Raw genomic sequence first — 24,337 nt, forward strand, 5'->3', positions numbered from 1 at the left:
ATATATAGAGAAAGACAGACTTTTATTTAAAAACAAAATTATATATATATCATCCAAAAGGTTGCCCAACACTCAGAGGTGCACATGAAAGCAAGCAGACTCCAAACCTCGCATCAGAGTCTTTATTAAGCAAAGTTGCAAACCTCTGGAATTTCATCGCCGACCCTTCTGGGGCTGGTAGTTCCTACATTAACATATTACCCCGATGGGTTCCGCATTCCCAATAATATGTTCAAGCTCTGCATAGAGCCTCCCGTGTGTCTGCAGCTACAAAGTAAAAGATATATATCAGTTTTCTTAATACATGTGTGGTTCCCCTGGGGGCTGCGATTGGCCCCCCTGGGGAAAGCACACATATAAAAAGTTATATATAGATCCATCTATATATACACACACCGAAAAAAACAAAGGTCACAGGGACGTTTTAGTTACGCTCATGTTTCATTCGTAAAAAAAACAAGAAAAATGTCAATGGCCATGTCATGAGTGATGTATGACTAACCACTGAATTTGTCTGGATTTGTAAATTTGAAACATGAGCCTAACTAATGTCCCTGTAACCTTTGGGTTTTTTTCTGTGAATTTTTATGTTTTTTTAACCAGTAATCGCGTTTGCGGAGTGGTGGAGAAAGGTGGCTGGGCCTCTGACCAGCTCACAGGAATCCAGCTGTGTAGGACTTACAGGAAGGTAGCAGGAGGGCTTCGTGCCCCGAAAGACTCAGCATTCAAGGGGGATTTCATTTCCCCAACCACCAATCTCCAGGAGTGAAGGGGACGTGGCCGCTGGCGACTTAGTTTTTTTATTATTTAATAGTAAATCTTTTTTGAAGGAAGGTGGCTGTGTAGCCCCCTTTCACTAAGCCGACTTTTGCCCCGGGGGCCCTATCTGCCAGTGCCAGTCTTTTGTTATAAGGAGGGACGGGGGGGATGGATGTCGCCTTTTTCTTTTTTATTTTTGAATATTACAGGGGGGGCGATTTTGGTCTCGGGGACCCCAATTCTTCAGGGCCAGGTCATCGTCTTTTTTTTTAAAAAGGAGCGGGAGCCGCATACCCCACTGCCCCCTTTATTTTGTTTAAATGGGGGGTTGTGTGCCCCCCTCCCAGATATTGCCCCAGGGACCCCATCCACTGGGTCATGGTTACCTTGTTGGCGACTGCGGAGGGAGCCTGAAGGCCCCTACGGTCTCTGCCAGCTCCCGACAGAGGGAGCTGCGAACATGCGGCTTCCTCTAACCAAAAGCAATGCTGCTCCGCTTCATGGAAGAGAGAACATTTTCAATGCTATCACGCTTCCATGAAGCGAAGCAGGGTTTGCTATGACAGAGCAGCACCCCAGGACATTACTGGAGCTGGGAGGTGGAAGTCCCCAGCGCCATCTACTGCTCTACGAGGGGGGCAGCGCGGCCCCCTCCAACATGAATTAAGGGGAAGTGGTGGTCCCTGGGGCTGCTCTGCCCCGTATGTTATTAAATATAGAATTGCCGCGGGGAGGTGGCGGATCTTTGGCTGGGTTGCCCCCCCACATTTGCAGGAGTTAGCCCCAGGAAGGTGGCAGTCCCCGGGGCTGCGTGGGGGCGCTGCATGACACCCTGCATTACCTTGGTGTTCAGCACCTCTTAAAGGACGATCTTGGGTGGGCACACTCCCCCCCCCCCCCGCCTCCATTATTTTTAATGACTCTTCGTCCCCCCACCCCCCCCCGGGACCTAGGCCACCTGGGGGCCTAATTAAATGAAGCGCATAAACCTGACTTCGTTTTTGAACTTTTTTCGGAGAGAGAATGTAGTAGGTCCGTAAATGTGAGATCTGATACATCGATACTCTGTCTTCGTGTTGTGTTCATTAATTGATCTATTTTTCATATTGTATTAATCATTGCAACAAGACTATATAATGCTTAGTTTGTTCATTTTTTGTGATCTATTTGAATGTATATCATCTAACTTAATTGTCTTTTCATCAGCTATACATACAGTGATCGAATTTCATTATGCTCATGTCATGACTCGTCAGAGCACTACTTAGAGAGGAGTTTTTCCATCAACTAAAGCAGTCTACAGACAGGATAACTTTCTTCAGTGTACTATATTCCCCTGATTTCTTGACTGCTCATCATCCTCCCAGGGCCCTCTCTTTTTTGTATAGAGACAGAAAGAGCGAGAGACAGAAAGAGCGAGAGACAGAAAGAGCGAGAGACAGAAAGAGCGAGAGACAGAAAGAGCGAGAGACAGAAAGAGCGAGAGACAGAAAGAGCGAGAGACAGAAAGAGCGAGAGACAGAAAGAGCGAGAGACAGAAAGAGCGAGAGACAGAAAGAGCGAGAGACAGAAAGAGCGAGAGACAGAAAGAGCGAGAGACAGAAAGAGCGAGAGACAGAAAGAGCGAGAGACAGAAAGAGCGAGAGACAGAAAGAGCGAGAGACAAAAAGAGCGAGAGACAAAAATAGCGAGAGACAGAAAGAGCGAGAGACAGAAAGAGCGAGAGACAGAAAGAGCGAGAGACAGAAAGACTCTGATCTCATTGTAGGGCACACAAATGGACTTCCACTTCATTAGGGGAGTTCAAATTTTTGGGCCCTTACGTTCATAGTGGGGACAGTACATAAACAAACCTTTGTCCTATTGGTATACACGCATGGTTTGGGTACCCCCCACCCCCCCCAATCTTCGCACCATACATGAGCAGAGATCAATTTTTGCTATTGCAGAGCATGCTGCATTTCAATGACAATTCTGCTGCATTCCCTGGGACATCGACTGACAGGTTGTTCAAAAATCAGCCTGTTGTGATACATTTATCTGCCAGGTTACCAGAGTTTTATACTCCTGGGAAGACTATATCCATTGATGAGTCCTTGATCCCATATAAAGGGCAGCTGCTGTTCAGGCAGTACACTGCGGGTAAACGACCTTGCTATGGCATCAAGCTGTATGAGAGCCCGACTGGTTATGTGTACAGCATGAGTGTATACAGGGAAGAACTAAACTCAAAACCCTGTAGGTTGCCCTCCCACACTAGGGGGCACAGGAAAGATTGTATGGAGCTTGTCTAGCCACTCCTTCACAAAGGTTATAACCTTTAGGTGGACATTATCTATACAGGGGTAGTGCTGTTCAGTGAGCTCTACAAAGCTGGCAAAGTGGCCTGCGGTACAATTCTTTGTCGCCACAAAGGATTCCCACACGAGCTGGTTTGCAAAAAGCTGCAGAAATCTCAAAGCACTGCGCGCAGTCAAGTTCAGATAGGTGTGATGTGTACATGCTCACTACAATTGATGATGAGATCACTTCCCCGCCCGGTTTGGGGCCATATGGCCTAAGTACACAAGCTCCCCTGTATATTTGGTTACAAGTACATGAGCGGAGTGGACAAGAACAACCAGGTTCTTCAGCCATACAATGCAAGTCGTAAAATTAGCACTTGGTATAGGAAACCGTTTACCCACCTGATCCAGATGGCAACATATAACATGTTTATTGTCATACAGCCACAAGACGACTCGTGTCTTTCCTTGAATTTCAATTGTATGTGATTGAAAGTCTCCTTGCTACAGAAGCAGCAGCCTCCACTTCATGTGTTCTGGAGGATGTGGCAATGTTGTAGGAGCAACACTTTCCTGATAAAACTCCTCTAACACCAAAAAAGGAGCAACCATGCAGTCGTAAAGTGTGCTCGAAGCAGGGAAAGAGGTAGGAGAGTCGTGTTTACTGCCGCCAGTGCCCATTTGAGCCAGAAGTGTTTTCCTACCTGATTTATAATGTATCTTACTTAAGCAAAGTAAGGGGAAATCGACACTGGTGGAGCTGCCATTAGGTAAACCCTTCAATTGCAGTGAATTGATACCTACTGTCTGTGGACCACTACTTCGCTAGGCAAACAGTCGCAGAATTTTAGATCCTCTACTTCAGGAAATTATGGACTTGGACTACATTATCGTCCCTCAGAACACGGTAGGTGTTCTGTTCGCAGATTGACAAGTACATTATAGTACCCACACTGCACATACTGGTGGACAGAACATGCACCACATTGTCAAGGTGTACCCCATTGGGCAAAATTTTAGAGGCATGACTGGATTTTGAAGTGCTTGTTAGGAAACTTATGTATACTACACAAGGACCACCCTGATTGCCATCAAGAACCGGAGTACGCGTATTATGCCAAACAAATATCTAATGGAACTTATTCACCAACATTACTACTTGCTTTGAAAGCGGGCAAACTCAATTAATAACTTGTATCATAACCAGGTTATTGAAAAGGGGTACTGGACACTATCTTGCATAATTGTTTGCACATCTTTAGTATAAGATGTGAAATCAATCATACAAGATATTGTGCCCCGTACCTTTTTCAATAACATTGGGTTATAATGCAAGTTAGTAATTGAGTTTCACGCTGTCGAAGTAAAAGTGCCAATGAATGAGTCACACAGTGACTTTGTTTGGCTTATTACTTTAGGGATCCACGGCAATATTCCCCCAGCAAGTTTACCTTATTTTCAAAGGTAGATATGCTGCTCAGTTCAAGGAATGGCTTTACGTCATATTCAGACAATCTCCCCACCCCAACTTGTATCCACAAACTGGAACTAGTTGGATTTAGCACAGCAAGTGCGTTGATGCGCATAACAAACATTTTCTTGAACTTCAAGTAGCTAGGGACAGATGGCGTTAGTATAAGTTTGTTCGACATTATAGGACTCTGATGAGGACAGACACAAACAGGTAAGAAACGCTTCGGGTAGGTGTGCTTTACAGAGGATTTTATATAGTTAAAAGGCAGATAATAAAGATAGTACAGACACACATGACTTCATGTTCACCACTGGACTCAAAATCACTGGTGCCACACTCGCATTGTATTACTATAGTACGTATGGATCAATGCTTGAGCTGCTTGCCCTGGTCATCTTCCATCAGAACAGAGATGTTTAGTTTGTTGTATAAGTGCATTATAGTGACTGCACTACACATAACAGTGGCTGGGGCAAATGCTACATTGTCACGGACTACCAGAGTTACACATTCTACCGTTTTTTACAGTTTATGTTCTCTTTAGAAAACTGTCAAATTTCCAGCATGTTTGCCTTATTTTCAAAGGCCGATACGCTTTCTCAGTACAAGGAATGGCTTTGCAGCATACTGACATCCCCAAATTACATCCATAAACTGGAAGGTGTTGGATTTAGCAGCGAGTGCTCTTAAGGTGCATTAAAGACATGTCTTCCTGAGCCTCATGTGTGTCATGGGAGCCATAAGTAAAAGGTACACTAGGCATGCACTTTGTAATGTTCAGAAATGAGGAGGCAGACCAGTGATAAAATGTAGTAAAATTAATTACGTCCTGTGGGGTATGAATGAGATAGGCCCTTGCATGGCGGCAGTATGTTGATGTGAGTGCAAGCTATCTGATTAGGCCAGTGGCTGACAGTTTGAAAGCCTTGTGTGTGGTGCGTGAATGGCAAGTGAGCGGACAATAAAGCGGTTGGTACCATCAAGTGGCTTTATAGCTCACCTTCAGAAAGTTTGTCTCAATTTTTTGATACTTTGAAAAGTATTTGTGCTTTGAAGCCAGCGTTTCTGGAGATGCTATAACCAACCAGTGTAATTGGTGGATTAACTTTAACAAACTAGTACACAATTTATATTTGTGACGCAAGATGGCCTTTAGTAAGAACTCGTCAATATGGGTAGCTGGGGATTTTGTGCCCTAGCTCAGCCGTCAGCTAGGCAAACCTGCACATTTTGGAGGAGGGGAGTACAGGGGTGCTTGACTCGCGTGGCTCACCAAGTTTTTTAAACCCAAAAACGCCTCCAAACCTCAAATATAGCTTTAAAAAAAATATCTAATTTTCCTCGCATTTAAGGGTGGAAAGTTTTGGAATCTGCGGGGACCCACAAACTTCCATCCACCCAGCATTCCCCCTAGTCACCCGATAAAAATGGTACCTCACTTGTGAGTGTAGGTCTAGTTCCAGCAACAGGGAACGTCCCTAAACATTCTGTGGAGACTTAAAAATAATCGATTACAAAAGACCTGGTTTTGCAAGGGAGTCACCTGAGTTTTTGGTCCCGGGCTCCCCTCTGGACCATTCCAAGTAGAAAGGGACACTATACAACCCTCCCCACATTTCCTGAAAATAAGCCAAATATGTTCTTTATTATAGTATTTTTTTTGGTATCAGGTATGCAAAGGAGTGAGGAAAGAGTGAAGATTTTAAAGCTGGTGCAAACGGATGAATGAGGAAGTCAGCTTTCCACAAGTGATAAGGTTAAAAAGAACACCCGAAAAGTGGGAAAATTACAGTTCAGAAATCGCACTGTCCAATGCGGACAGAAAATGGGAGGTGGGATGCTATTTAACAAGTATGTGCGCCTTTGATAATTTCACGCAATGCCTGTTGAAGGTGGTTTACCATCTTCCTGTGGTTTTTGAAAAACTTCTGCTCTGCGTATATCCCAATGCAATATGAACAGGGGTCTCCAACTTTTTCTGTAATGAGAGCTACTTATGTTCAATGAAAGTCCCCTGGGGCTACTATTAAAAATTTAATAGTAACCACGTAAGACAAGGTTACATTAGTGCCCACCATATGCAAGATTACCAGCAGTAATCACCTCAGTGCACATAGTACAGCTGCCAGCAGTACTGTAAAACATGATTTGTCCATGTGGAATGCCTCTATATGGGTAACATAACAACCATCACTGCAATGCCACTAGAACAAAGTTAATAATATTAGTAGAAAGTGCTCCCCAACACAGTTTGGTTTTTAGCCTTCAAATACGAGATTAAAATATACATTGGAAATTCAATCATTTTCTGACACATTAAGTTATGAGCTCTGAAAAACACGTTTTATCTTGAATATATATATGCCTTTCAGTTTTAGTATACATATATTAATTTACCAAGCAAAAGTTGATAATTTAGCTCACCGGGCTGCACACAAGAGAGCTACTTACAGGTATCTGGAGAGCTACCAGTAGCTCATGAGCTACTTGTTGGAGAAGCCCATGCTAGAAGATCCAACACAGAAAAACTTAAGATTGAAGAAGGAAGATGGCGTCAGCGTGAGCGGTCGCAGCAGCGGTGCTCTGGGTGCTGGGCTGCTTTTCTGTTCTACTTTACTAGGAAGAATGCTACATATAGTCTAACCAACCGATCAAGACCCTCACCATGACCCCCCTGCCGTATATCGTGCCGCTATAATTCTACATCTACTTCTGCATTTTCTACATATTCAAGCGCCTATACATCCAGCGGTTAGTGTCATGTTTCACCAAAGTTTCGAGGAGCCGATGACATTAGAAGTCACTCAGAGGTTATCCCAGCTTAACCCTGAGAGCGCTTTTCCTGAGGACGCGGCGACAGTGATTCAACTCAACATATTGTTACTGTCTGGAGTTGCAGGAGAGAGAAGCAAAAAATCTAAAGCTATTTACCTGTGCCATGTGCTGAGCTATCCGGTGCTCCGTGTGATATTGCCAAGAAACTTGAAAAGACGTACATACGGAAAATTCCGACCCGAGGTAAAAAAAACTACTACTGATTATCGCCTATTGATTGAACTGAGCTTTTGAACTTTTGAACTGATCTGCATTTGTTTGATTAGATAATCGGGCCTCCTCGGGCCTCTTTCATTCATTCTGAGAGCCATTTCCCCTCTGTGCAGCAGGATCCCTCACATTAGCGCGTCTGATCCCTCCTCCCTCTTCTCTCCTCTCCTCTCCTCTCTCCGTTTTTGGGGGAAAAGACCTGACGACCTGGCGAAGACTAAAATTAATTGCCACAACAAACCTGCCCATCCATCCTCCTTTATCCGGACCGGACCAGAGCTTCTTCGCTGTTAGCTTTCTTTGTGTCTCTGACGTCATCTGCAGACGGGAAGGTAGCGGCTTTGTAGTTTGACACGTACAGCGTACAACGTGCTTGCAGAGCGCCCGACGTGACTTGCTGCTAGGAGACACCAGGGAAACACTCTACTTCGGGGGGAATGAGGGAGGAGCTGAAAGGAGAGTGAAAGTGATTGTATTTAGAGGTGTGATGGTGCCCAGGAGTGGGGATAGCATCAAAACTGGATCTGGTCTTGTATTTGGAATAGAAGGTGATACCTGGGACTCTCCTTGTCCTTCTGCTTTATCTGCTTTATCCGACACATCTGACCCACATCTCTCATTATTTTTATCTGGATTTGGGACTGGGCCTGGGCCAGCGATTAATACTGTCTCTATACATGTCTCTACACCTGTATATAGGGCTATACTTCTATCTAGGACACGGGTATTGTTCCAGGTAAAACTCCAAGTGAAATTTCAAAAGGAGATTAGGGGGTGCAGATACAAGAGATACAAGAGAAAGCTCCAGAGTGGAAACAGACGGGGTACTTTGACGCCAGTAATATATCCAAATTGTATTGCGAAACCTACTAAGCCCCTTAAAATCTCAAACATGGAAAAGAACACCGGAGAGAACCAGAGTGATAAGGAGGACAGAGGGGAAAGACCCACTACGGAAAAAGAAAAGGAAAAAGAACAAAAAGGGCCAGAAAACACAAACTGGGATGACAAATAACGCCGCCTCTAACAAGGAAATGGGGGATGAAACAGGTGAATCACTACAGGCTGAAGTACTGAAGCTACAAGACCTCGAGAATACAGAAACTAAACGGGTACCTGCCCAACATACAACTAATAGACATAAAGGCCCTGAAACCAGAGGAACTAAAATAAAGGAGAAAGATTTGGCAAAAGATCTGGTAAAAGACTTGGCAAGAGATGAAGCTCAGGAAAAAAGGGAAAACTAAAGATAAGAATATGGAAAAAAACTGGAAAAAGAAAGAAAAAACTAAACGAAGGGAGAGAGAGAGAGAAAGAGAAAGAGAGAAAGAAAAGGAAAAGGAAAAAGAGACTGGCAACAGGAAGGAGAAAGTGAAGATAACAGAGGAAGATGCTAAACTGGAACTAATGGCTAAAAAAGCAGAGACTACAGACGATAAAAAATCTAAAGGCAACCGCAAAAAATACTGGCATAACGGGCATAATTGAATTATCACAACCAAGAAACTCTAATATATTCAGCCCCCTACACAAGGATCGCCTGAGGGATGCAACAACAAACTATGGGGAAAATATAGAGAAACTAAAGCAGATTGGGAATCTGGAGGAAAACATACCCCCAACCAACTTGGAGGAAAGTCTAATTCCAAACACTGGCGAAGGAACTTGGAACCTTGAATTAAATGCGACCCAGGAAGAGTCTAGTACACAGAGACAGACACAGCTGCATTAAATCAGAGAGAGCAAATGGAACAAATGGATAAAAAAAAAAATACCCCAGGAAATGAAGGAGCTGATTCCTCGTTCCTACTCTCCGAACTTGCAAGAACTACTAGGGGGTGAAGAAGTATATTTAGCTAGTCATTCTCCCTCGGACGTAGATTCTGAATCAGAGTTATATGAAACAGGAATGTCTATTTCTAGTGACTCAAGTCAATCGAGCAGCTTAAGAGAATCCAGTCCAAGGGCACGAAGGGGAGCAGTATCCCTGGAGATTTCTGGATCCAATGACTCAAGATTATCTAGTGAAAACAACGTCAGGAAAAAAAGGAGCGGAGGGAAAAAGAGGACAAAACACAAAAGAGAACAAATTGTGCTTAATGAGGAAACTACAGACCCTGGTAATAATACGGACTATGTCAACAGTAGATCTAACCCCTCCCGGAGAAGTCCAAGAAATAAATCTTCAGAAGACTTATTACGTCAATACCCTGGTGTACCAGGAAACAAAGAAAGACACCAAAAAAAAAAAAAAAATGACTGAACCCTCATTAAGCCAGGTTCTATGTTCAATAAAAAACTTCCACGAGGATGTGAAAAAAAGAGCCAAAAGAATCGCACGGCTATCGAAAAACTACAAGGTGCTGTGAAGAAAGTGGGTTGCATTTGCTCCGAGATCTCTGAAAGAATGGTTAAGGTAGAAAATCGTACCGAGATTCGAGACTGATGTCGCGATACTTCAATAAAAGGAAACCGAACAAGATGGTATAATAAGGGATCTCATGGCCAAAGTCGAGGATCATCTAAACAGATCCAGAAGAAATAACCTAAGGTTTCTTGGAATCCCGGAGAATTTTGAAGGAAGCGATGCTAGAGGGGCAATGATTAACCTACTTAAATCATCATTTCCAGAACTGGCATCCTGGGATATGGAAAGGGAAATTCAGCGGGCTCACCGCTTCCCCTTAATGTTATCAAAAAATTTTAACAAGCAAAATCAATACCCTAGGGCAATGCTGGTCTATTTCGGGAATTTTATCCTCCGGGAAAAAATCTACGACCTTGCAAGACCGACCACCCAAAGAGAGTATAAGGGGTTCAAATTCTTCGCCAGACCAGACTTCGCTCACGCAACTCTAGAGCGAAGATGGAAAATGCGTCAGCTATTTGGACCATTCGAAAAAATTGGAGCAAAAGTATTCCTGCAAAATCCGGCACGCCTAAAAATTATCTTTAAAGGTGTAACAAGAAACTTTAATAGCGAAACACTGGCGGAAGATTATCTTCGGGAGATTACAGAGACAGCCTCTGGAAATCCAGGGAGGAAAACTAAATTAGATATACGATTCACAGCAAAGCGAAAATATCGGACTAATTACTTATTGTAACTTGAACTTAAGAGTAAGAATAACATGTTGAAACATGGACTATTGGCGGAATGACTGAACGGATTGGGGGGAAAAATTTAAATGTTTAAGGAAAAATTTGTGTTTGGGTCATCTATACAAGATAAAGATTCCATTTATATTAAATTAGCCTAGATCGCAGGGCCCGCCTGCGCAGATGTCGCACCCCTGGTCCAGACAGGTCCAGGTAACCTTCAAAAGTAGTGGTGGGTGGGGGGGGGGGGGGGGGGGGGGGGGGAGGGAGGGGAGGGGGGAAGAATGGACAGGATAGACATAAAGGATAGCAAATCAATGCTAAAAAGGGAAAGGAAAATATATATAAGGATCACAGAAAATCAGAATCTCAGAGATATAAGATATGGTAACTCCGTACCAGTACTATGGCGGTGATAAAAATACTATCACTGAATATTTGTGGCCTGAATGACCTTAAGAAAAGGCAAATGGTTTCAATAGGGCTACAGAATTGGGGAGCTAATGTTGTATGCATTCAGGAGACGCATATTGAAGGGTCCCAAAGCCAGTTGTTAAATACACTAGGGTATAAATTGGTGTGTGCTACTACACAAGGAGTTAAAACTAGGGGGGTTGCAACTTTGGCTAAAGGGAGTGGATTGGTGTTTAATAACTCTAAAACTGATAAATGTGGCCGCTGGGCAATTACTGAATGCAGCTATCAAATAGGGCAAAAAATGACAATTTGTGCTATTTATGGGAGTAATACAGACGACCCCGTGGTGTTCGATGAAGTCTCTAATGAATTGTCACATTGGCCCCCCCCCGATTTTTCTTTGTGGGGACTTCAATATAAATCTTCCTACCGACTGGTCCTTGAATGATGACTGGACATATAAAGGACGTAAACCTAAGGTATTTCGCTCTCTTAAATATCTGTGTCTTACACATGGTCTTGTAGACAGCTGGCAGACTTCAAACACTAATACTGGTGATCTTGGCTATACATTTTATTCAAATCCTCACCGTACGCATGCCAGAATTGACTATATTCTATTCTCAAATTCATTAATTAGGAATTCCCAAATTGTTAAATTACCCCGAGTACTATCTGATCATAATCCTCTCTTTTGCACATTGACTATTAGGCAAACTAAAATAGAGTCAACTCTGTGGTCATTTGAAAAAGCTTTACTGAATGACCCTCAGTACTGTCTTCATATGAAAGACTGGATACCCAAGTTCCTAGTAGAAAATATTAATAGTACCTCAATAGAGGTTGTCTGGGACACATTGAAAGCAGGGATCCGGGGGGAGACTATGTCATTCATTTAGAGCAAACAGACGAGAGAAAGAAGAGCTACGGAGACTACAGGATGAGCTTATGCTAGCAGAAGCAGCACTCATCAGTAACACTAGCAATATAGATACAATTGGGGATATTTTCAGTACCTTAACTCAAGTAGCAGTAGCCAAGGCAGCAATTACTAATATGTTCTCAGATAAGGCAATACGGAAAGCCACGGCACAAACAGAATTAATATGCGAAGTTAATGAGCAAGTGGGCCATCAATTGGCGATGCGACTGCGTCAACAGACCAATGCTAATTTAATAAGGGAGATTGTAGATCCAGTGGAAGGTCAGTTAAAAGATCCAGAGCTGATCAAGCAAGCATTCTGGAGGTTCTATAAAGAATTATATACCGACAATAATAATAGAGACACTACAGAAATAGAAAGATATTTAGAGAATTGTGAAGTTGTAAAGCTTGAGGAAAACATACAGCTGGCTCTAGAAGAAACTCCGAATATGGAAGAGGTACTGACCGCAGTCAAGAATCTCCCTAAAGGAAAGGCGACAGGTCTAGACAGTATCCCCTTAGAGTTCTAGGATATATTTATAGATGAAATTAAATACATCCTCAGGGACCTGATCATTCATATCTTCTCCGGAGGGGAACCCCCAAGTTCTTGGTCTAAGGCCAAAATTGTGATTTTTGCAAAAAAAGGGAAACCTCCAGAACATTTAGGATCATATCGTCCAATAACCCTTATAAACGCTGACTCTAAAATTTATTCTAAAATTCTGGCTAACCGAATTGCACCAGTAATACATAATGTTATTGTCAAAAGTCAGCACGGTTTTGTTCCTGGAAGATCAACTACAAATCATATCCAGAGGGTTATTACACTTATAGATGGAACAGAAATTACAGGAGATCCTATGGCTTTAATCCTTCTGGACGCAGAGAAAGCATTTGATAGGGTCTCCTGGCAGTTTCTCTGGAAAACAATGGAGATGGTGGGATTTCGTATAAAGATTATTCAAGCAATACAAAAAATGTATAATAACCCTAGGGCTGTAGTATCTGTTAATGGAAGTCTGACTAAGGAAATCGCTGTTTCTAGGGGTACTCGTCAGGGATGCCCTTGCTCCCCATTGCTTTTTGCAATATATATAGATCCTTTTATTCGATACCTGGAGAAAAACAATCATATAAATCCTATTATTTTACAGGGGTATACAACAAAAACATTAGTATATGCTGATGATATTGCTATAGTTACTTCCGATCCTATAACAGCAATATTGAATATTGAGGCCGAGGCTAGAGAATTTGGGCGGGTATCAGGATATGCCCCAAATCAAGGAAAGACACAAATTGTTTTAAATCAAAAAATTGTGATGGATGATCCTAGAGTGGTGAAGGGAGCAATATATCTGGGTGTTACAATCTCTTCCAAACTAGAGGAAGTAGTGGAGATAAATCTTAAACCAATGCTGAACACGATACAAAAAAGATCTACGACGATTAGATAATCTCCACCTGTCCATTATTGGAAGAGCAAATGCAATTAAAATGGTGTATTTCCCTAAGATATTATATTTATTTAGGACAATTTGTCTAGAATTTTCAAACCAATGGTTTACAGCAATAGAACGAACCTTTTCTAGATTTATATGGTCATATGCTCAATCGCGCCGTGCATATAAATATCTTACCCTCCCTAAGGACAGAGGGGGGCTAGCACTTCCCAATTTAAAAAGATATTACTGGTCATGCGTATTACTTTACAGCAAGGAATTATTACAAGGGGGGAATAATATAGAGAAACATACCGCCTCAATATTTCATTTACTTGTCGGGAATTCCTGCTATGGCTACCTCTGGAGGCACTTACACGACAGTTATCATAAAAAGGTCAAATTCAAGACTCTTTATAGCTGCTTCAAGGTATGGAAGGCGGTTAAAAAAGTGCTAGAAATAAGACGATTCTCATATTACACTCCAGTCTTAAATAACCCAAATCGCCCAACAATTCTCTTTAAAGATAATTGTGTTTATAAATGGCATAATTTAGGAATTATCCAACTAGGTGATTTTTTTACTAACTTGGGGGTTAAATCCTTTGAAGCTATGAAGGAAGAATTTGGCTTAGATTGGCGAGATTTTTTCAAATATCTCCAGATTAGAGACTTCTTAAAGCATAAACCTGGAGTAAAAACACTCTGGGAAAAATCTTTGGTAATAGAGACCATTATACATCCTAAAAAGCAATCGATTGGTGGAGTTTATGAGCTATTGTTAGACAAGTTCCCTGATGATTTAGACAAAACATCTATAAAGTGGCAAAGTAAACTTGAGATCTCTAAAGAAGAATTTTTATATTCCTATCAGCTAGCACAAACCATTCTTATCTCTACCAAACTTCAGGCACAATACTATAAAACCTGTTTTTTTCTCTATTATACTCCCGATAAGATTGCAAAATGGGGAACGGGTAAAGGGACTTGCTGTCCGAGATGTAATCTATTTAAAGCAGACCCCATCCATATCTTTGCCTCTTGCCCAGTGCTAGTGCCTCTGATCCAAGATATAGAGAAGTTCTTAACCTCTGTTCTTTACAGAAAGGTTGTCTTGTCACCAGCGGCACTGGTACTTGGGCTGGAAGACTCAGATAATCCTGAGAATGGTCATGATTTTATATTTGCTGCTGTGGCTGTTTGTCGATTATGTCTAGCCTCGGCTTGGCTGGATCCGCTACCACCCACATTTCAACAATGGCTAGCCAGGCTTTTAGCAGTACATAACATTGAGACAGCCATATATAGACGGAAAGGTAAAAGAAGACGCGAAAAGGGCTTGAAAATATGGACTCCACTTACACTCTGGCGAGACTTACAAATTTGATTTATTATCATTGCTGTTATGGATCTTTCCCTTTTTTTTTTCTTTTATTGTTCTAATTGTTTTTTTATTGGTGAGGTATGGTATATACATATATTTTGTAAAAGATTTTCCCTTAATGTTTGTTTATTTAAAAATGATAATCATAATGTAATGTTCATGATATTAATGTACAATATGTTAACCTGTCCGGGGGGGGGGGGGGGAGTAAACAGATACAAAAATTAATAAAAATATGTAAAAAAAACAAAAAAAACAAAAAAACTTAAGATTCCGCAGCTGTCTGCAATGCACACATTACCCATCCTAATTAAGACTATTGTAAAACTGAAAATCTGAGCCCTTTCGCTAAGGCACTTAAAATTCACATCGCTTGCATTTGCTACTGTGACTGGCCCTGTATCTTTAAAAAACGGATTAAGATAACGAATTTGAGAATGTTCTTGTTCCTTCTCAAACCAATGACTTACTAAACAGTGCCCAAAGACAGTATAGTATATAAGCTCTAGAACTTTCAATAATACTGAATAAGGGGCAGTTGTAAAAAAATGTGTGAAATACCATGTTACTCAAGCCACATGTGGAATAACACAGGGCTATAAAAAAAATGCTGAAAAACACGAATGCAAACCAGAGAGCAAAATGTAGCCCAGAAAGAACCTCACAAACCACTAGAACAGCAGTTAGTGACCAATTTTTTGGCTTTCTTCGAGTCTGAGGGTATATTTAATACTTTTCCCACAATTTGTTTAGCATTAGATGAAAAGAAAGTTGCTTAATGCTTCAAGTGAACATTTTCTTGCTACAAAGGCGTTTATGATGCCCAACATATAAAATAATCTGAGTGGCTTGAGAGGACATAGTATATTCTAGAAAGATGCACTTCCGACTCAACGTGGTTGGTCTATACTGGATCTAACATGGGGTTGCTCTGTAGAAGTTGAATTAGGAGATTGGGGCAAAAGGTGGGGCTGGTTGGATCAGCAAAAAGCCAACATGTGTCAATAATTTTAAACGAGACTCAAAGTGACAATGACTTGCTCATTGATTGATTTCTCCAGGTTCTGACCAGGGGGCATCAGCAGCTCTGAACCAGATGGGAGTACTAATTTGAATGCTGAAGAGCATTCCATTACAAAAATGTAATCGCTCGGGGAAGTAAGAAAAAAAACAAAAAAAAGACTTGCATGGCCCCAGCATAATATTCAATTTTGATCGCTACATTTCAAGAGTGATGCACGGACATTTCAAAATCATATCAATAGCACTGCCAACATTAGCTAGGTCGGAAAAATATTCTTTTAATTCTTCCCAACTGGGTCACTTGTGATGGTTGCCTAATACGGAACATTTTACAGATGACATTCTGAGGTGGGATACGCTAGATTTCCTTCATTAATGAAAATTTAACACCGCACTGATACTTACTGCAAGTCTTACATTGGCTCTTCAAAACCAGAAACCCAATAGACAGCGTTTGTAATTTATAGATGTAGAACAAACACGCAAGTACACACTTGTGTCTAGTTTCAGTAACACCTATTTAGGCCTTCATATCGGTACGTGTGTAGCAGTTGGTTGGGTCGTCTGGCAGTAGGTTTTGTGGTTGGGCCCATTGGAAATGGACAGGTCACAGGTGGAATCAGTATATTAAAGCTCACACAAAATGAGGCGGGAACTACAGGGGTTGTGGATGGGACCCCTTCTAGAGGCAAGGCACCGGCTCTAAACCTAAGCAAGGGACAGAGTAAGCCACTGGCAAGAAGCATGGCACAGGGAGGGGGCTGAGCTGGTAGAGGGGGCGCCAGAGGTCGGAATCAGAGGCGCTGACTAGAGGAGTCTTGGGAAAATGGGACGCCATGGGCTAGGATGAAGCCTGGGTGCCAAACACAAGGAGTTTCATGAGAAGCGGGCTGGGAGGGGGGCTACCTACAACTATAGTGTTGATGGGTTGAGGGTGCCCCCCACCTGGAAGGGAGGCATTAAGGCGGTTGGAGATATGCCCCATGTATAGACAAGAAAAGGGCTCTAGTCCCAAGCAAGGGAGAGGGGGAGCAACCACTAGATCAGCAACACAGGGAGTGGAGAAGCCACCGAGCAGAGGTGCTACAGGGGAGGGTTGACAGAGCCACCCAGCAGTGGAGCATGGTAAGGGACGGGACGAACTCCCCTGTTGGAGGAGCTTCACAGGGGACAGGATGAACTAAGCTGTAAGCTAGAGGGGAGTTATGGGACATGGGGATGCCATGTGCTAGGATGGAGTCTGGATGCCAACCCCAAGGATGGTGTCATGGCTGGGATCATTCCTACCTACAAGTGTTGATGGGGTTATGGGTGCCCTACCTACAAGCAAAATATTATAGCTATAAAGGTTCGAGAAAAATATTAGCCATCTGCAATTTTTTAAAAACTCAAATGCATGAAAACACAGATCTAAACAAAAAAAAGTGTTAAAGAGGTACACAACGCAGAAATTGTTACAAAAACATTTATATACGGAGATAACAAATATGAAAAAACAACGGTGCTCACATAGTTACACAAAAGACATCACTTAAAACATAATATACAGTGTAAACGAGAAAAGAGTGACAAAAAGAGACAAGATTAAAAAACAAGAAAAAGTTCGACAGGTGACAGGAACAGACTATCACAAACAATGCTTCCTTATAAATATGTGCCAAAGGCAGGCGTCAACGGCGTTTCGGCCTATGATTTTTTAAAGGTCATCATCGGGACAAGGTAATTGTTAAAAGATCATCCGATCAAGAATATTTAGTGTATTTCAAAATAACTATTCTCAGAAGGATTGTAAAAGGGAACCTCATAGAAACTGCATCAGAAGTCCAAAAGAAGGAGTAAATCATATACTAGTATAAGACTCAAACTGAGTGCCAATTTTTCAAAGCACAAAGCAACTGAACGCAGTCGTACAAATGAATCCAGTCTAAATTGCACTTCCTGTCAATACAGTATTGATGGGGAGCAAGAAGCATACTATATTGATTTGTTCAGGTGCACTTTGCTCTGGAAAAATTGTACCCAACCCTACACTGGCACTGATTTTTTTCATAATTGCTATCTCAGTATATAAAAAAAAATATGTATTTGTATTCATTTCTGCGTTGGGTACCTCCAACACTTTTTGTTTGGATCTGTGTTTTCATGCATTTAAGTTTTTTTAAATTGCAAATGGCTAATATTTTTCTCTAACCTTTGTAGCTATAATATTGTTTATTTACCCCAGGTTTGGGAAATAGGGTTGCCCCTGTTTGTTGTAATCTCTACCTAAAAGCAAAAAGAACGGATGGACAGAATGTTGAACAATGTCCAACATTAACCCAGGTACAGAGATCTGGATTTAAACCATTGTGCTCACCACGCCACACCAGTTTGGACCCAGCCCTATGCAATCAGTCTTGACCCTGCTCCTCATGGAACAGTCCAGCCTGAACTGCCAGGCCAGGTTCTCCGCTGACCGGAAAACAAGCATTCTAAGACCGGTTCCAGGGTTTCAGCCATCAGCCAGGCTAGCTCGACTCCAGCATCATGGAGAGCGCGGGACCCACGTCTGGGCATACCCGTCCCACTCGGGGTGACGGATGCAAAAAGATCAATTGATGAACAGAATATTGAACAATGTCAAATATTCACTGCAGTACAGAGATCTGGGCCTAAATCCATCCTTTTCTGCTCCCCATGCCATTCCAGTTTAAACCCAGCCAAATGGAAAATCAGTCTTGACCATATTCCCCATGGGAACAATCCAGCTCAAACTGCCAGGCCAGGTTCTCCACAGACAGGAAAAGTACAGTATCACTCTTCTGACCCAGTTCTTTGACACTGCACATTCGATGGTGGTTAAAACATCTAGCCAGGTCTCAGCCCACTGTTGGAAAGTGTCTATTCCACCTCAGTTTCTGGAGCTGAACTTCAGTCACAGACCAGATTCTGCTGATTTCCAACTCTGCCAGCTGTCCTACCCAGCAAGGACACATCTGTCAGTTCTGGTTAAGAAAGGGAGATGGCTCTGCCACTGGTCAAGTTACAGTCGAGCAGCTACCACTGCAGATGTTGTGCAGTCTTCATGGTCTAAAATGTATTGTTGCAAGACATCCAAACAGCCAGTCTGTATCCCTAATGTCCAAAAATGGGCAGCAACCACTGCCACCACTTTCGAGAACACATGAGGGGCGCTAGTAAGGCCAAAGGGCAGCACTGCAAACTGAAAATGCCCCTGGCTTACCTTGAACTGGTTATGTCTGAGGGACTAGAGGACGGGCACACGAAAGCACGTGTCCTGCAGGTCAAAGTAAATCATCCACACATCTGGAACCAGGAAAAACAGAACTTGGACCAGTATGAGCATTTTTAATTTGTCCTTTGAGAAAGAAGGTGTTTAAAGGGCGAAGATCTAAAATCGGTCCTTTGGCAAAAGGAAATAGCGACACTAACCATGTGCCTCTATTTTTAATGTAAACACCATCCCAATGGCCCCTTTTGCCAGCAGAAGCTACATCTCTTGCAGCAAGACAGGTGCTCCTTGGAAAACCACTCTGGTGTGGTGGGGTGGGGGTAACATAACACCCACTGACCTCATGTAAGGCCATATAAATACTATCATCGTAATTGGGGGTTGGAGGCTAAATCATACCCATCATCAATCATGTGGTGACAAACATCAGATTCAGAGAGAAAAAGATGGGGAGGGAGCTTCTGAGGGAAGTTTGGTGGTAGATGAGTGTAGGTAACCGGGTGTGCTGGAGTAGTCAAGGCACGACCTTGGTTCGGATCGAGGCAGATTTGATTCAAACACTGGAGTTGGTAAGAGCCTGAACTCCGGACTGGCATTAAAAAACGGATTAGACCATGTAGTAGAATTAAAGTAAGCACTGAAGTTTTTGCAGAACCAGAAGAGGTTTCAAGGGGTTGATACAGAACTGAGGACAGACGCTCCGACAGCAACCTGACCAAACGCCCTGAAGAGACACCAAAGGGAGCTACAAGAGTGCCAAAAATAATCAGCACAGCCTTCTAAGGGGGGGGTGTACAACACGATGAGCGAAAGATAAGTGTGTTTAGGCGCCTAACACTAGGTGTTTCTTGTAACTTATCGTTGGGTCACGGACCTGTTATTATACTTGTAGTGGACAACAATATGCAAGTACTATATATTCTTCATGTGAACCCTGGACTACGACAAATCCACTTTCCCTGTACGCATTGGCCCACACTATTTTGAGGATCTGATGTCTGAGCCTATTGTTGTCATATTCTCATATCTTTAAATTGCCTTATACTTTGAAGATCAGTGTGACTTTCAGCGGATCTAAGTTTCTGTGCCCGGATGAAGCCTTTGTAGATGAAACAATGGCTGGGCTGTTTGTTCGATACAGTCAGTAATAAGGAAAATAATCTACCAGTGTTCAAAATTCCACAAGATAGTGCTTCTTTGTAGTACAATTTGTGTCTGCTGCCTCTTTTTTGTAAAAACTCTAAGGGGCTTGGACCTGCTGCAAAGTTGCCTGTGGCCTGAGAAACTCGGGCGCAACTGGAACAGTTGTGGGAATCTGCTTCCCAACTGGGAACCGGGAGAGAACTTGATTGGCACCTTTATGTTCTTCCAACTTCTCTTTGGGCAGAGTATAAGGACAGGGTTGAGCCCAGCTTCAATGTCTTACGCTGCTTCTTCGACTTTGACTTACTGGGCGACTTCAACAACAAAGACGACCTGTCGCAAAAACCGGTCCCCACCCCGACTTGGATGTATATTAAGGTCCATGACTTCTTTTGGTGTATTGAGAAAGCTTTACTTAACGATCCCAGATCGTCCTGAGGTGAATAAGAGCACATTCTTTGCACTACTTGGGGGTTGTGCCCGAGTCCAGGCACCAGGCAGGCTTCCTAGCCGCTATGGTGCGTTTTAACCCAGTAGTCTTCTGTGGGTACATTGGTCCCTTGCACACTGAAAAAAGAACTGGAAAGAGTTTGTCAGCTGACAGAAAGGAGAGTGGCACTTACGAAACCTTGCTCCATCAGAGGTGTGGTTCGAATTCTAGAAACGTGCTTGTATACAATCCTCTCAAATAACATGTAACAATGTAACCAACAAGTCTTGTATATACTAATATCACACTACATTCATTATATTTTATCCAGGGGATGCTTGCCTATGTGTATTACTAACAAGTAACCAGAGTGTCTAAAAATGGCCACCAAAAACGCGGGAAAGTATCTACGCACGCTTCTACTGCATCTATGTAGTATGACGCCTTCTTTCGCTTGGTGGGAAAACTTTGCAGCTGCGCAATAGCTTTTAAAATGGTTGGTTGAAACTCACATGGTAATGCACATGCTATTGCATAAACTAAACCTATAAGTTCTACTAAGCACTAATGCGAAAAGATTAAAATAAGTAAATGGAGATAAAGTAGAGATAAGTGGTATACAGTGAAATCATGGTCTCATTCTAACGTGTCTTTCTGACTTTATTATTAGTTCATATTTGGGCCTCGGAGGGTGACAAATCCCTACCCCACCTGATCCGCGCGCAGCTCCATAGAGACTTGCCGGAAACTATGAGCGCACACATGAGCCACGGCCACATTGGGTGAAGACGCCTGGGAAAGTAAACTGATGAACTGGACGACAGCGACAATTGCTGCTGCCAGAAACTCTGCTCGAGAAGAGAGATACTGATCGATAATCTAATCATCTAGAAGGGGATTTCGGAGGAGGGACATTCGAGGAGAGTAGTGCAAGAGAAGGGTGTGACGCTGGCGTTGCACTTTAGAAGAGGTCACCTTCCCAAATCTGAATCTGCCCGATCCTCCGTCTACACCCTGTCCTGGGAGATTCTATCTGGCCTATCTTTAAGGAGTTGGGTTCATCTATCACTTTAGGTCAATATAATTCTGCGAAACTTGTCATTGTACCTGCTCTCTTTTCCCTCTTGCAGGTACCGTCTTCATTGATTATTATGACTGCTATATTTGACTTATCTTGCCTCTTGAGAAAATGTCTTTAAACCTTATACGATTCTGACTCACAAAATTGATTTAGATAAAAAGTTTTAAAAACTTTGAGTTTGTGGTTATTTCAAGCTTAAGTTAAATGTCAATTTCTACCTTAAACTATCTCAGCAACCTGATTCATCGAGTAAGGAATACTTAAGGAGATCAAATTGGTAAGACTTGGTAAAGGTGAAAATCAAATTACAGGAAAAACTCAAAATTGATTCAGCAGGGTTTTACTAGCTTATCTGTGTGAATGTTATGGGCCCAGGTGAGTATTAGGTGGGTGTGTAACCCGAGCTGGTAAGCCACACTCTATCACCTCCACTCTTACTTCCGGGTGGAAGAAGGCCAACATACATCTGCACACCACCACCTGGTGACGCACAGGAGCACTGCTGTGAAATGGTCCAGCCTGTTGGACAGATTTTTCTAAAGGTTGAGGAATCTGAAATTAGAAGTACCCATCAGGGATGTACCGGCTCCAGAATACTCTACGTTTAACATAGTAACCTTATTTCTAGGTAGAAAGCAATGCATTAAGATGATCTCTACTTTCAAGCTAAGGGTCGAGCAGCCCTCACGCAAGAACAGTTATAGTACTGGAGCGCTATATTTAAGCATGGCAGAAACCTGCAAAGATCGTGTCATCTGCAATTTAGACAGCACGAGACTCTACATAGGAAGACATTTTTGGGGTGGGAGCACCATTCCAGAAGGAGTCAATGAAGAAGGGCATGGCCTGCACGGGCGCATCAGAGTACAAATTTGGAACGGGGATGCGCTCCACAATAGACACTGGTGAACTTTGGCGTTGGGAAAAACACAATAGCTACCATGGGAAAGACGATACAGACCACCTACATGTGGATTCAAGGGCAGGCGTGTAATTGTTTCTTTGTACCAAGAATGCTAAAAATCGAATAACTCCTGTCTTCTCCAATTTTAACAGCCTAACAGTAAACCCACACAGAAATGCAACGAAGGCAGCTCAGCCCACATCCGCGCGTTGATCAGCCTACCAACCCTATGGTATCTTTTAACCGCACTCTTACTGAAGTCTGCCCCAGCTCCCCTGACAGCTCACACCCTCATGACCCCCCCTCTCCCGGGCGTGACCTCCAACAACCTGATTGCCCACACGCCCCTTACTGGACCCAGCACGCCCTCTCCCAGTTGTCACTTTCCTCTCAGGTCCCACAATATACTGGCTGATCTCCGGTTAACCTCACGGGCTAATCAATCGCATCCTATAACTGTCATTCTACCGCCACAGCTCCCACCCCACGTACTCTATTCGCATCGTGCCCCCTCGCATACCACCCTCTTCACCCTGGTAACTGGACATTCCACAGCTATCTGCTAACCGACCCCTCCCAACATCCACACAGCGACCCACCGCTCAGATCTGTATGCTCCTCATCATCACTCACGGTTGCCCCAGGACTCACCGCTTTCATGGCCGCCGCCATGTCATCGTATCTCTCAGCCTGCTCGGCCAGCCGGGCTCGCTGCAGGAGCTGCTCTCTGTCGCCCATGGTGCGTGGCGGGCGGTCTCGTGGAGTCTGAGAAGCGCCTTTCCGGTCACCGACAGGGATGGGCGCACCCTTGGCGGGAGCGACCCCAAGACTTGAGCCCTGACTGTTACTTACTCTGCCTAACTCACAGACGCGCGCCCCGCCCGAATAGTTGGCTGGTCTGTCCGCGCGACACCCGCCCTTTTCTGTCTGGCTCGCGCTCCGTCCAACTACCGCCTGGCGCTGCACTTGTACCTGCCCTCGAGGTGGCCCGCGCGCTCCCCCTCGGCGGAAGCTTGCGACTGCGGCACACGCCCTCTCACTCCTTAGACCCTGCCTCTCTGGCTGCGGCTCGCGCCCTGTTCCCGCGCTTCCACTGCGGCTCGCTATCTCTGTCAGCGACTGCCTGTGGCACGCGCTGTTCGTGGATGTCCCTCTGTCTGGTGGCCGCTCGCGCCTAGCTATTACATCTATCGCTATTCGTTAGCCGTACGCTGCCGCAGCTCGCTCCAGTGCTGCTGCTCCTGCTGCTGCCTATCTGGCGCACGCGCTGTGTGTGTGTAATGAAGGCGGGGGCAACGTGGGGAGAGGGCGGCCCCTGCGTTCTATTTCAAGGTGACGTCATGTACTATAAATAGCCACCCAGCGAGCGTGCGCGCTGAGGCTGCTGCATTGCACTGCTGCAAAGGAGGGAGGGAAAAGGGCAGCTAAGGACCTGGGGAGGTTTTCGGGAAGGGGTGCATGGGAAGTCAAGGGGATGGGTATAGTGTGGGGGCAAAAGGACGCGGTATTAGGGTGCCAGGTGGATATTTGGGGTATGTGTCAGGGTCGGATTGGGATTGTAATCAGGCCCGGGCAGTCATAAAAAAAAAGTGGCCACATTTGAGGGTCGTGTCCTTTCAGAAAACATCATTTGATTAGTCACATTGGACTCATTTTAGAGAAATGTTTGGTAACATTTTAAAGTCCATAGA

General features: G+C 43.5%; 1 protein-coding gene across 1 annotated transcript in view; it reads right to left on the reverse strand.

Moving 5' to 3' along the window:
• YWHAH (tyrosine 3-monooxygenase/tryptophan 5-monooxygenase activation protein eta) overlaps positions 1-23,925 on the reverse strand; it is a 38,992-nt gene extending 15,067 nt beyond the window's left edge. The window contains exon 1 of the mRNA XM_085636398.1: positions 23,298-23,925. Within this exon, the coding sequence (XP_085492524.1) occupies positions 23,298-23,384 (87 nt within the window). The 5' untranslated portion in view covers positions 23,385-23,925. The remainder of the gene's footprint in view (positions 1-23,297) is intronic.
• Positions 23,926-24,337: the final 412 nt, after the last annotated feature.

Source organism: Triturus cristatus, chromosome 11 (assembly GCF_964204655.1).
Source record: "Triturus cristatus chromosome 11, aTriCri1.1, whole genome shotgun sequence".
Taxonomy (NCBI): Eukaryota; Metazoa; Chordata; class Amphibia; order Caudata; family Salamandridae; genus Triturus; species Triturus cristatus.